The sequence below is a fragment of the Perkinsus marinus genome, assembly GCF_000006405.1.
Source record: "Perkinsus marinus ATCC 50983 genomic scaffold scf_1104296931912, whole genome shotgun sequence".
NCBI lineage: Eukaryota > Perkinsozoa > Perkinsida > Perkinsidae > Perkinsus > Perkinsus marinus.
This window is the reverse complement of record NW_003215602.1, coordinates 212849-225290: the sequence shown is the minus strand read 5'-3', so window position 1 is coordinate 225290 and position 12442 is coordinate 212849. Positions and strand designations below refer to the sequence as shown.

Sequence of the window (12442 nt, the reverse complement as noted above, 5' to 3'; positions counted from 1 at the left end):
TTTGGAGCGTTATGCTCCATGGAGTGGTTCCCATGAGCGACACCATCGGGCATGTCTCGACTATCTGAGGCATCTCTTGAGGCACGACGACTGTCGAATGCTAGGCTCTCGGCCATGGAACTGCAGGATTTATACGACGAGATCACCGTAGTGCATAATAGTCTACCATTGGGGACTTTCATCCAATCTGGGTCAACTGAGATCCGCGTCACCGCCGACTTTCTTGCTTGGAACGCATGACAATGGAGTGATATTGCTAGACAAGGTTTTTGTAAGTCCACTAAGGCCCTTGTGTTACAAGGAGTGGTAAATTCTATAACCCTATCAGTGAGGGCTCGTAGTGCATGTGCTATTATGGTGGGCCCTATACACGATACCACTGGGTGATGCTTGTCGTCGTTTAACATCTGCACTCGAGCCTACCCAGTTACCCCGACCTGAATTCACTAGAGCGACACGTTTGTTTATATGATACATCTCAAAAGTATATATGGTTTCCAGCTAGTGATGAAGTAGTCAGGTTTCATTGTGGATATCACATCAATCATTCCTTTCCATGGTGGTCATACCAGGGCTATGTATTCTACTCATCCCCCCCCCCTCGGAGGGTCATTAGGCAACAAGCAAGGAACCGACATCAAAGGCGGCGGCCGTCAGTAGTTGACATGATGTACTCTTCTCAGTTGGTTTGATTTTCTAATCATGAGAGGTTCGACAGGGAAGATACTCATGAGGACGATAAAGTATGGTGCCATTGTCGGTGGTACAGCTATAGGAGGCACCTCTGCATACATATACTTCACTACACCTGTAAGAACTATGTCGTTGCCTATGCTTGTCGATGGGCTCAATATCAACGATTCGTGCGTTGTTGCTCGATGGTTGAAGGAGGGACAGTTGATCATGGCGTACTGAAAATTGTGGCTGGTCTCAGAGCCCCATTCCCGCGAGTGCTTATCGGAAAACAGTACCACAGTTTGATCGCAGAAAGTCGTTGGAAAAGTTATGCCGAGATGAGTACTGTGCGCCTTAAGCTCGATAATTTCATCTTCTACCGAGGTGATGACGCTATTCAGATTCGATATTATTGTAGTAGGAGGAGGAGCGACAGGATCATCCATAGCACTGGATGGAGCCTCTAGAGGCCTAAAAGTAGCGTTACTCGAGCGTAATGATTTTGGCTCTGGTACCAGCAGTCGAAGTAATGCGCGCACCCTTTATGTGAGCGTGTTGATTGATGCTAGAAAGGTACCAAGCTTCTGCATGGCGGAATTGGTTACCTGAAATCGGCGTTACTGGGGATGGATCTGCAAATGTTGAGGATGATTTATCAAGTCATAAGCTCCTCCTCTCTGGACTTACTCCCATCACTCCTCTAATGTTATTAGTCGGTGCGGGAAAGAGCTCACATGCTGTATGCGGCACCTTATCTATCCCAACCCTTACCGATATTGCTACCATCCTTCTACCCAATGGAAGCGATTCAAAGATGGCTAGGCGTTAAACTGTAAACATTCGGCCGTACTTCGGAGAACGGTATCGGGTATCGAGCTAAGGGAATGTGGTGTGACCCTCAGGTTCGATACTATGGCGAAAGTCATGACGGTTTTCAACACAGGAGTGCCCAATTCGTATTGGATAAGCAAGTCCAATACAAAATTCATGGTGGTTTTGGGTTCATAATTCGGCTTGTGCGCCTCTGCTTCTCCGATGACCATCAACATCAGTTTGCCTTGAACACTCCAATGTCGTTTTCAGTTCCCTTTGATGAAGAGCGAAGGTTTACTCGGTAGTATGCTGTATTACGATGGTCAACTGAACGACTCTAGGATGGATCTTGCCATTGCCATGACGGCTACGGTAATGACAGGTGCTAGTTGTCTGGTGGTGCAAAGTGATGCAGGTGGATGGTTACATTGATGGATGGGTACCAGCTACTGTAGTGAACCATGCTACAGTAGAACATGTGAGGAAGAATGCTCAAGGGCTTTGTGATGGCGTCCAGTAATACTCATATAGACTTATCCACGTTAGGCTTGTTCCACGGTCATCTGCTTTGATGGTCGTGGCACAGCTTCTTCGACTAACGGAAGGAATGTCTTTTTTGATGCAGAGTTAAGGACGAGCTGAGTGGTGATACATTCGAAGTAACAGGCAAGATAGTGATCAACGCGACTGGAGCTAGGGCCGACTTCCTCCGGAGGGATGTAGACCCTGATGCTGATCCTAAGATAGCAGTCAACGCTGGAGCTCATATCATATTACCCAAGTATTATCAGGAGCTCGTCCTTGATGATGTCACGTTACTTGGTACGTAGATCGTATGCTCCCCGACCATATGGCATGCTCATCCCATCGACTAGCAAGAGCCATACCACACTTTGTTACTTCCCCTGGGAAAGTAATACCCTCCATTCTGTATTCTCACTGGGTCTCACTATCCGTAGGCAATACTCTCGTCGGCGCTGTTAATCACAGTGCTGACTTGACCGACTCCCAACCACACCCATCGGTAGAGGCCCTAGATGTTATTCTAGACGAGAGCACAGAGTATCTGAATGTGAACAGAGAGGATCTTATCCAAGTTAGACCAGAGCCGTGCTATTGATATACACCACTGATTCCGTCAGGATACGCAAGCTGCTTGGAGCGGAATAAGACAGCTGAGTTGTGATCCCAACGACTCTCGTTTCGGCAAGGTACTGCATCTCTGTCGGTAGGTTCTATGGTGATTGCTGTGCTGATCAGGATTTCCGCGGTCATCAAATTGTTGTAGACCGCCGGTCTGGCCTTGTGAGCATATTCGGAGGCAACTGGACTACATGCCGGTACTACTCCCGTTAGAAGCATGCTAACACGTCATGGTGATGCACAGGTTGATGGCAGAAGAATGTGTTGACAAGGCACTGTCCTTGCACAAGAAGGATGTTTCTGTGAAGTACCCTTGCCGCACGTATAAGTTGAGACTTATAGGCAGCCAAGATCCGAGGTAGACCGGAGATTAGATCGATTATGCTAACTCAATGCTTGTGGACATAGGTTCCCATCGTGGCATGCAGATTCATCACTTCGAGTGAAAACGATGGCAATGGAGTTGCACAGAGAGTATGCAGTCGATGTGGATGGTAGCCTTCCTCCGCCGAGGTTCCAGGATCGATTCCTGCATCCATCATTTCTGCAGGTGCGACCCATCTAGCTACGACCTACGGCGCGTTAGCCCCTGCGGTATGTGAGTTCGGACAGAAAACCGATAGTCTGTATCCATTGCTACCGAATCAGGTAGTTGTGTGATCTGTCCCTCTAAGCGGGTATCTCCGATGCACTCATGACCGGGTTTTGTTATCATGTTTATTGTTGTTATTTTAGTCGTACTTGCGAACTGAAGTGCTAGTGGCATGTGATCAAGAGATGGCGGAGTCGGTCATTGACGTCATCGCCAATCGCACAAGGATGGCGTTTGTTGACCCTGTTGGCACTCTAGCGATTCTCCCCGATGTAAAATTGGTCGTTCCTCGACATTCCGGTTGTATGTCCAACTGTACTGCTTTCAGATTGTCCAAATGGTAGGAGACCGAAAGGGATGGAACACAGCGAAGCGGGAGGCCGAGGACGATAAGGCGAGGAAATTTTTAGCCAAGATGACCTATGGCAATCACACAGCAGCTGAAACGCCGATACCAGCGAGCCACCAGGATTCCCCTACCAGCGAGTAGAGATAGAATAGTTGTTAAAACTCAGTTGCTGTCAAGTTGAAGAATGATTTACTCGAAAATGCTTTTTCCCTGGCATTATTCTGTGCTTTGTTGGCATGCACCATTTAATGGGGGTACGGATACGAGAATAACTATTGACAATGATAGATTGAATCATCACTTAACTCGGTTCTATTATCCCCCGAGTCAGATAATCAGACACGGATTTCGTGCCTTCCAGACTACGCTGCGTGGGTTGTTCCGAGAGAACCATGGTCGTAGTCATGAGAACAGCGAAATTCCCGGCGACCATCAGATGATGGCGGGTCAGTCCGAACTACTGCTGCCAATACATTGAATGGGAGTAGCAACGAAGATTGTTGGACATTGTCGAGACTTCACCAGACTTGACAGGCTCTGCTCAAACAATCAGTAAATGCTTTTTGTAGGATTTTTGCGCATCATGGGTGTGTCCGCATGAATTTCAGTTATTCGCCTGAGTTCATTGGATATTTTTAAACCCACTATTTATGTGTGCGTGGTTGGGTTGATGTGGCGTAGTGTGCTTGAGCAAAGGAAACAGAGTTGGAGCTTTTGAATGCGGAAATATATTAGCTTCCAACCGTCCGCACTGAGCCCTATCGAATAACTGAAATATTTGATCAGAATGTACACAGCACAATCTGATTTGACAATTACGCGCGAATAAATACTCTTTTACGGAGACGTGCGACGCGATCTCAGAAGAATACATCCATTCGAGCGTGATTGCCCTCGAAAAGAGTCCTCCTTTGAGGCTGGGTTAGCGGTATCCTTCCGCTACTCCGAAGCAGAGTATCGAAAGGTATCAGAGTATGAGGCTCTCTGATAGAACGTGACTGACGCAATCATTTGGGTCCCTCCATCATCGTGGCAGGATTCAGAAGGGACGATTCGCTAAATAACTCTTGCGATCGCATATGGACGTCGGACGACACTTTAATCTCCCCTATCCTGGGTTTGCCAGTTCCAGAACGATAGGCTAGGCATGATAGCAAGCGAGGAATACACACGTAGCGCCCTTAAACTTGATACATTTCACGACTAACGCAACTATACATCACTCTCACCATAAAAGTTCATGTGAAGAGAACATCATTTAAGAGAACACCGTTGGTACATGAGTTATCGCGAAACACTTGGGACTGCTCTATGGATCAATCGAGCTGAACGGATCATGAACAAGCACGCTATAAACACAAAGCTCAATCTAGTGATCCAGTAACTCAGGGTCACCAAATGCCCCTCCAAGTGTACATACTCTTTTTCGCTGAATATATATTTGCTATGAAGCAAGTTACCGCCGTTATCAGAATACCGGTAGTCCTCAGCAGTACTGTTCAGCTCTTCGGCTTCCTCGTCGATAGCGTGGTTCATCGAGAAGCGAGGAGGCAATACTCTGGTCCGAGCGAATGGTTTGATTCCTACTTCCTTTGTTTTCTGCCTTTCCTCTATTTCTGGAATCATGATAAGGTCATCGTTATGCAATATTGGAGCCGCCGAACTCTCTTCTACCGACGTTGTCGCGGGTTTCCCAACTGATTGTTGATTGGCTGTTTCGCCAATGACGTTGAGGTTAGCCACATCAGGATGTACCAGCTCATCTGTTGTCGTCGCGATAATGTTCTGCAACGTGGTTTCAACATCAGATGAGGGTGATGTCGTCTTCGGTAGAGATGCCCCCTTGTTGCTTTGTTTAACATCTATCGGACTGCCAGATACCTTCAGCTTCGACGTGGGAAACTCTCTTGTGGGGTCCGCAGCCGAGCCTCCATCACTGGACCCTCGGAACTGGCTTTGAGGGGCTTGCTTAGAAGCATTGCCAGGAAGAGCCGACTCGGTGGCTTCTGCGGCACTACCGATGACAACCATCCATGCTTTTCCAAACTTATAGTTCATGGGCACTTTCTTCATGTTGGTGAAAGTGATACCGGGCATGCCTGGTCTGCCGTACTTGAGTTGCAGTGATACTACTGGCTTCCTTGGAACTTTGCAGTCCGCACCTTCTTGGACATCCCATTTAGCAGGGTACAAGTCTCCATAGTTCCCACAGAGTTTGCCAAACTTTCCACACAGCTGACTGCCGTCACTGTTCCCAGGGCATTTGCATGGTGCTGTCGGATCGTTACTCCGATAGAGAAAGAACAAGTCAACGTGACAAGCTACTTTTCCAATCTTGTGAACAACTCTCAATTCGTCAGCATCACATCCTTCCCAAGTTTCGTCTTTGATCTCCGAGCCCACCCCAGACTTCACTGCCGTTGCACGATAGTTCTGGCTCGGTAGTCGGGACTGTATCACTTGAGCCATGTTCTTCTGTTTCGGACTCGCATACTCCTCGAATGAATCCCGGCACTCTTCCTTCAACAAAGTCATGTCAGCATCGACATCCCAAGGTATAAAAGTTTTACTGTGACGGTACCAACCTAGTAGAGAACCATCACTAAGAGAAGCATCGATGCCCAGAGCATGCAGAGTATGTGTAGTAGTATTCACAACCTCAGCCATGCACTCGATAAACTCGGCACGGTTTTCCATAGCGAGGATCTCCTCGTGATTCATGCATGGCGTGCCGTTGATAAATACTTCGCTTTTAGGCCAGTCAGACAGGTCAACTTCGTCTTTGAGCGTGGAAGGACATAAGAATATGTTGTCGAGGGCGGCAGTCTTGGGAGTAGCATCAGCCATAACGCGGATGAATGGATGGTGGCCAATACGTGACTTCGCCGACCGTATGCTTCTTATGGCGTGCAGAAGGGCGATGGGCAAGAGCAAGTGCATTTACAAGAACAACGACAATGTTCGCGTCTCCTGCCCTACACGGGTAATCGATGACTGCCGCGCGGCGCACAATTCCACATACTGAGCAGCTGTAGCGTGTCGCTCGCCGGAAAACAATTCGACGCTGGGAACATTTTCCAGCCGATAACGCGTTGTTTGCAAGATTGAATGACGGAACAGCTCGACGGTTTTCGTGGATCCCAGCCCAGATCTCATCTCGACGAAGGGCTCTGTTGTTAGTCTGGCGTCACTTACACTGTGTGAGTCACATTTTGATTCCCTCTGTTGTTTATCACGAAACAACGAGGATAAGCAGACACTTGGAATTAACATGAATCCCGAACACCTTCCGTTTGAGCAGGGGAATCATCTGCTCTACGACACAGTTCTGAAAATATCTCAGTGCTTGAGCTCCCGAACCTGATTATCATCTGCAAGGAAGCCATAGCCACCAAATCACTCACTCATTCTGGAGATACGACGCGATCGCAGCGAGCAGGTTCAGCCGAGCCAAGACCTTAGGGCTCACCTAAGAGTGCTGAGCTCGGCTATTGTAGATCAGGGGAATACCTCGACAACTGGCGAATTCCAACTAGCTTTCACCGGATTCCCAGAGAGGAAAATAAAAGCACTCAGTGAACGGAGATTGACCGACAGGCATGGTGATTGTCCACAACAGAAGCGGATGTAGTTGTCAGGGCAGAGGGTGGCGTCGTCGTCTGTTACTGACAACCTATAACCCCGAAAAATACACACAGAAACACACGTGAGCCATTCGCTGGACGGAGGGTTGCCGGCTCGGAAATATGGCGTATCAGAATGAATCCCAGGCGGGGATCAATAGGTATTCTTACATTCCGAGTCCTGCTTGGGCCTTTCTAACCCACGATTCCGGGTCGCTAGGGATTCCACCGGACGCTGCTTGTAGAACAGCCGAGAAATGTGATGCATCGTCTAGGATACCTCCTGTTTCGGTGGCGAGAACGTGGTCGAATATCCAGCGCAGATCTTGTGAATCGTATTCATACTTGGAGAAGCCCAGCATATGCAGAGCTTCCTCGAAATGCTCCCAGCTTTTAACGGCCAGTATACCCCTGTCGGTGTTGAGTTTGGTGCCATCTCCATTGAAGGGTTGAACAGGTTCGATAAAAGTTCTCGACTGGTGTTGTTGGTTGAGGGATTCCAGGTGGGAAGATGCTGTCCAGAACATGAAATATGTCCCACCCATGACCGAGCATATTCTGAAGGCTCTCTCTGGTGAGGGCAGCTTGTCCAAGTGCAGAAGGGTTGGACAACCATTAGTGGCATTTTGGATGATCTCGAAAATAGTGTCCGCTCTCTTTAGATGATCGAGGGCAGGGAGAGTATCTCGAGAAACACAAGGTCTTAGCATAGTGCATGGTTTGTATGCAACGCTTATCGCTGCTGAGGGCAACTATCGGGAGTTCCGTACATCATTGACCCCCTATTCACAGAGCAGCTCCGCGAGGCGGCTACCCGAAGACCTCCCCTCACTCTTGTCATCTAGATGGATGATGTCTACACCAGCCTTCTCCAAGGAAGCTATCTTATCTTCCAAGCCACTCTCGCTCGGTTCTACTACACCGAGCATCTCGTCGATTCCCCATGTCTCGTTTAGTTTAGCGTATACTGTACAGTCGTACGATCCCTCAAGAGATACATACATTTCGGCACCTTGAACATGAGGATACGACCGTTCCGAACTTGGTGGGATCTCAACACTAGTTGAGAGGTGATTGAGGAGTTCTAACACCGGTCCCATGCCTCTAAGGGCGATCACTGATCCGACAAGTTATAATGAAAGCACTAAGTATTCACATGAAAAGGGGGTCTCCCTGACGGAGAAACCTCGATCCCGCTAAATACGAGAAGCCTTCAGTCCACATGCTGAGATTCCAAGCTTACCGCCGACAGAACTGGCTTTCAAAAACTCCATGAGAGTCTCGCCTCTCGCCAAAGCTGCCGCCTCTAGCACAGCGTCGACCACCTCCACTGAGGCGTCAGATTTCTCTAACGCCATCACTAACAGCTCAGCTCTCAGAGGGATGCCATCACCATCTACGGACTTCATTACCGAGTGCAGCATCTCTGGGAGAAATCGAATCATGTGATGCTAGAACGATGGTCGGGTTCAACACGGCCGCATGATATGCTAAGTACTTTGCAACAGCTGAGCTGTTAGGGAAGAGCCCGTTCCATCTTCGGTCGTCCCTGGCTCACTAACGGGAAAAGGTAAGGTGCAGAAAGGGTCGCCAAGCGTAGTTGTACAGAGCAACTGATGGGAGGACTTTACATGCGTAGTGCTCTCTTAGCCACCTGCAGGTAGAGCTTGCCATCTTGGGCAGGGAAACCTCGTAAACCCATCAGTTTAGGAGACCCTATCTCGCTCACACGGGTAAGCTCGAGTAGGATGGCGCTGAACGGTTCGGACGGAAGTTCCATCAGAAGTCCGTTGATGAGCTTTTCGAGCAAGTTGATATCACCATTGTCAAGCATTGGGTGAGAAGCTTCCTGTAAAAGACCCTAGGCACATGCTGATAGCTGAGCGATCCGTTATAACCACGGTGATCGACGATCACTGATCGTTATACTAGAGCTCACAAGCTATAGGGCGATGCGATAGGATTTATGGTATAGGCATCAATAGGGCGTCATAGTGAGGAATGCTCATCATCGTCGAGTGGCGCTAAGGCTCCTTGAATAGCTTGGAAGATTGACGACGCCGAACCGTCCCAGTCCAACTAAGAACCCTTTGGCTCGTACTCCTCCGTATTGATGAACCATACACCACCCCGGTTGTTTATACGCCTTAAATTTGGGAACTGCTAAAGGAGCTCCCAAATGCTGTGTTGCGAGCTGACTAGTAATTAGCAATACTTGAGTACTTTCCGGAACTACAGCTGAAACCAAGGGCCTGAAACTCACGTAGGCCTATGTTACTTGCCCACTGAGCCACAATCTTGGGAGACCCGAGTTCAAATCCCGGGCAGGGTATTCTTCGTCAATCATCACGTCACCACTGTATCACTGCGTGCAATGTCAAGTTCCCTTGTGCACGTATTCATAAGCCGTGTATTGCGGATCTCGCATCAATGGTATGGTAGAATGTTGGCGATGTGGTCCCCACTCGGTGGTTTCCAACTCGGCAACGTCAGTGATGTGATCATATCCAGTTCGTGCTTCTCGAACATCGATAGTACTTGCAGTAGACCGTATACCTTCCTCCCTCCAATGCCCTCTAGAAAGCGTAGCCGCTCAGAGGAGAGGGTGACATCGCCACAAGGGAAAGAGAATAGCAATGAGCAGAACGTGGAGCCTCCTCCTTCCTCTCCTCCTCACTCCAAGAAAAGGACCAAGGCATCGAATAAGCCTGCTGCTAAGGAGAAGGGTGATGTTCCCTCGAAGGTTGTCAATGTGGCCTATGGGGAAGTTAATAAGAAGGGTGAGAAGGTCCCTATGACCACCGTTGAGCGACACAAGAAGGGCAAGGAAGACTTCACAGCAGTAGCTTGGAATGTGGGCTCTCTTCGGTCTCTCCTCAACCATAAAGTTAAAGAACTTACCGACCTATGTAAGAAGGAACAGCCTGACGTTCTTGGCTTCATGGAGATCAAGTTGTCCAATGAGGACATGTGTGAGGAGTGCGATAATCTATTACGGGAAGCAGTTGAGGATATCTTGGGTCCTGTTGAGATTGTATGGAATCACTGTACAGCCAAGAAGGGCTATTCTGGTACTGCTTTCGTGGTTCGTAAAAGTGCTGGTAAGTTCGATAGTAAGCTTGGCATCGATGGTCACGAGGATCCTGAGGGTCGTACCATCGCTTTAGAGTTTGACGATATGGTAGTGGTCTTATGCTACGTTCCGAATTCAGGGCAGGACTTGAACAGGCTTGCCCATCGGACCTCTGGGAAGGAATGTTTCGATGCTAAATTGGCAAAGTATTGTGGAAGTTTCGATAAGCCTACCTTGTTGTTGGGAGATATGAACGTGGCAGATCGTGATGTGGATATCTGGAATGTCGACAAGCCTCATATTCCTAAGAGTGCCGGTACTACTACTCCTCGGGGGGCTATCACATCGGCAATACTTTGGTAACATTAACTGTGTTCTTGATAGGTACCACGAATGAGGAGCGAGAGTCTTTTAGGGAGCATTATACATCTAAGGGTTTCACCGACACCTTTGTCAATATGCACCCAGAGGCTACTGGTTGCTTCTCTTACTGGTCCGTTCGTGCTCGTAACAAGCCCAAGAATAGAGGCCTCAGGCTGGACTACGTTATCACAGCTCCAGGCTTTCCTATGGATAAAATTAAGGATGCGTTTATTCTCGAGGACTTTGCTCCCCATGGTGACCATTGTCCGGTCGGGATCACTTTCAGGAGGTCGAAGAAGCACCCATTGAAACGGCAGTAAGTCTTGACTCCCCCTTCTCTGTTCTCGCGGACTGCGCGAGGAATAAGGCTTTGCACGAATATATGTACGATTTTCTAATTAGCTCTGGGTTGAGTTGGTACTCTAAATGTTCGGGTCGGAACACTGGTTGTTTCCTAGCTATCCTAGCTGATGCTCTTGTGTTGGTGTCAATTAGTAGAGGATCAAGTTCCTAGTGGAATCCCACACCTAGCTAGAGGCAGCATCCCGTGTTCGCTTCCAGTAGTAACCGTCTAGGCAACCCTCACAGTACGAATGTCCGTTCATTCGTCCCGATGTATCGTACCAAGCCCCCAAGTACCGGGGTCCTCAACATTCGGGAGTCTGACTGCGTTGGAGACTCCATCGATGAGTGATGCTGTTAATACAGCAGCTGTAGAGCTAGACCTACTCATGGGATCAACTGCTAGTCGCTATCCAAATGTGGTGAGGTCTGACCATCCCTCATCCCTGACTGCCCCCCTCCTCCCCACAGCTCCACTTCCTACCAACAGACGCCAATATCATAGTCATGGGTGTAGGGGCTGTGGTGGTGATGCAGGACCTGAACAATCCCCATGAGCAGACCCTTCTTAGAGGGCATGATTCTGAGGCACTGCAATGGGCTGTTTCACAAGTGTCATCACTTCAACTCAGGTCTGTGCTCTGGCAGTATGCAGTAATGGCAAGTACATCGCTAGCGGTCAGCTAGGGTCCGAAACACAGAAGGTCTGTGGAGCATGATGCGCTCCTGTCGGGCTATCGTATGGACCTCAGGGCCAAGTAGCAGCAGTTAAGGTGTGGTCGGTATCGGCCAAGGAAGATTTCCTTACCCTACCCGGGATCTGTGGCAAGTGGGTACTCTAGTGTGAGTCTAGTGACAGCATAGTGCAGATGCACTGGCCTCGCCTTGAGTGCTGATGGGAGGTTCCTCGCCGCAGCAGGCCTGAACCAAATGCTTATAGTATGGGACGTGTCCACTGGGGGAGAGCAGGTCGCCAAGAATGGCCTGGTCCGTCAACCACCTGCTGTCGGGCATTCAGATCTATGCACGTCGTACAGAACAGCTGTGTACGATTCTGGCCCTGCACCTTCTTCCACACACTACTAACGATCAGCCCGACGCACAGCACCGCCCTTCCCGAGTCGTGAGGGCTCAGTAAGGCATCATCGTAGTCATACGAGAGAATGATTCACAAACTGACGTGCTTACCGCTTGCAAGTCTTTATCATCATCAGAAGTAGTGGTAGTATGGCAGGCAGAAGCAAGCCAAGTACATACTGTGTACAGCACAGGACAGTCTAGTTATGAAACACACAATAGAGTTCGATATCTCCCAAATGGGGTATGTGATGAGCAGCAGCGATAAGATGCAGATGCCTGGTGGTGGGGAGTGCCATCTACTACTCCATCATCAGCTGTATGCTGTCAGTCATACCTTACTGCGTAACTACACGTGTGGTGTGATAATCTCCTCTCAGCTGGTCACAGGA

General features: G+C 48.9%; 5 protein-coding genes across 5 annotated transcripts in view; 3 read left to right on the top strand and 2 right to left on the bottom strand.

Moving 5' to 3' along the window:
- Nucleotides 1–3748, top strand: part of Pmar_PMAR027630 (glycerol-3-phosphate dehydrogenase, putative) — a gene marked incomplete at its 5' end in the record, with an annotated part of 4372 nt that extends 624 nt beyond the window's left edge. The window contains 19 exons of the mRNA XM_002786072.1: nucleotides 573–656; nucleotides 684–810; nucleotides 935–1017; nucleotides 1077–1201; nucleotides 1249–1334; nucleotides 1389–1507; nucleotides 1578–1665; nucleotides 1759–1860; nucleotides 1904–2004; nucleotides 2114–2269; nucleotides 2319–2401; nucleotides 2448–2584; nucleotides 2631–2699; nucleotides 2749–2828; nucleotides 2876–2989; nucleotides 3040–3125; nucleotides 3182–3279; nucleotides 3367–3495; nucleotides 3552–3748. Of these exons, the coding sequence (XP_002786118.1) occupies nucleotides 573–656; nucleotides 684–810; nucleotides 935–1017; nucleotides 1077–1201; nucleotides 1249–1334; nucleotides 1389–1507; nucleotides 1578–1665; nucleotides 1759–1860; nucleotides 1904–2004; nucleotides 2114–2269; nucleotides 2319–2401; nucleotides 2448–2584; nucleotides 2631–2699; nucleotides 2749–2828; nucleotides 2876–2989; nucleotides 3040–3125; nucleotides 3182–3279; nucleotides 3367–3495; nucleotides 3552–3713 (2029 nt within the window). The 3' untranslated portion in view covers nucleotides 3714–3748. The remainder of the gene's footprint in view (nucleotides 1–572; nucleotides 657–683; nucleotides 811–934; nucleotides 1018–1076; nucleotides 1202–1248; nucleotides 1335–1388; nucleotides 1508–1577; nucleotides 1666–1758; nucleotides 1861–1903; nucleotides 2005–2113; nucleotides 2270–2318; nucleotides 2402–2447; nucleotides 2585–2630; nucleotides 2700–2748; nucleotides 2829–2875; nucleotides 2990–3039; nucleotides 3126–3181; nucleotides 3280–3366; nucleotides 3496–3551) is intronic.
- Nucleotides 3749–4713: 965 nt separating this feature from the next.
- Pmar_PMAR027629 (hypothetical protein) lies at nucleotides 4714–6512 on the bottom strand (the record flags this gene model as incomplete). The annotated part of the gene is made up of 2 exons (XM_002786071.1): nucleotides 4714–4775; nucleotides 5033–6512. The coding sequence occupies 2 exons, from the start codon at nucleotides 6510–6512 to the stop codon at nucleotides 4714–4716; spliced, it is 1542 nt and encodes a 513-aa protein (XP_002786117.1).
- Nucleotides 6513–8822: 2310 nt separating this feature from the next.
- Pmar_PMAR027628 (hypothetical protein) lies at nucleotides 8823–9029 on the bottom strand (the record flags this gene model as incomplete). The annotated part of the gene is made up of 1 exon (XM_002786070.1): nucleotides 8823–9029. The coding sequence occupies one exon, from the start codon at nucleotides 9027–9029 to the stop codon at nucleotides 8823–8825; it is 207 nt and encodes a 68-aa protein (XP_002786116.1).
- A 735-nt stretch (nucleotides 9030–9764) lies between these two features.
- On the top strand, nucleotides 9765–10951 carry Pmar_PMAR027627 (Apurinic endonuclease-redox protein, putative; the record flags this gene model as incomplete). The annotated part of the gene is made up of 2 exons (XM_002786069.1): nucleotides 9765–10584; nucleotides 10653–10951. 2 exons carry the CDS (start codon nucleotides 9765–9767, stop codon nucleotides 10949–10951), a joined length of 1119 nt encoding a protein of 372 aa, XP_002786115.1.
- A 618-nt stretch (nucleotides 10952–11569) lies between these two features.
- Nucleotides 11570–12442, top strand: part of Pmar_PMAR027626 (hypothetical protein) — a gene marked incomplete at both ends in the record, with an annotated part of 3100 nt that continues 2227 nt past the window's right edge. Inside the window, 4 exons of the mRNA XM_002786068.1 lie at nucleotides 11570–11677; nucleotides 11726–11802; nucleotides 11843–12019; nucleotides 12208–12335. Coding sequence (XP_002786114.1) covers nucleotides 11570–11677; nucleotides 11726–11802; nucleotides 11843–12019; nucleotides 12208–12335 — 490 coding nt within the window. The remainder of the gene's footprint in view (nucleotides 11678–11725; nucleotides 11803–11842; nucleotides 12020–12207; nucleotides 12336–12442) is intronic.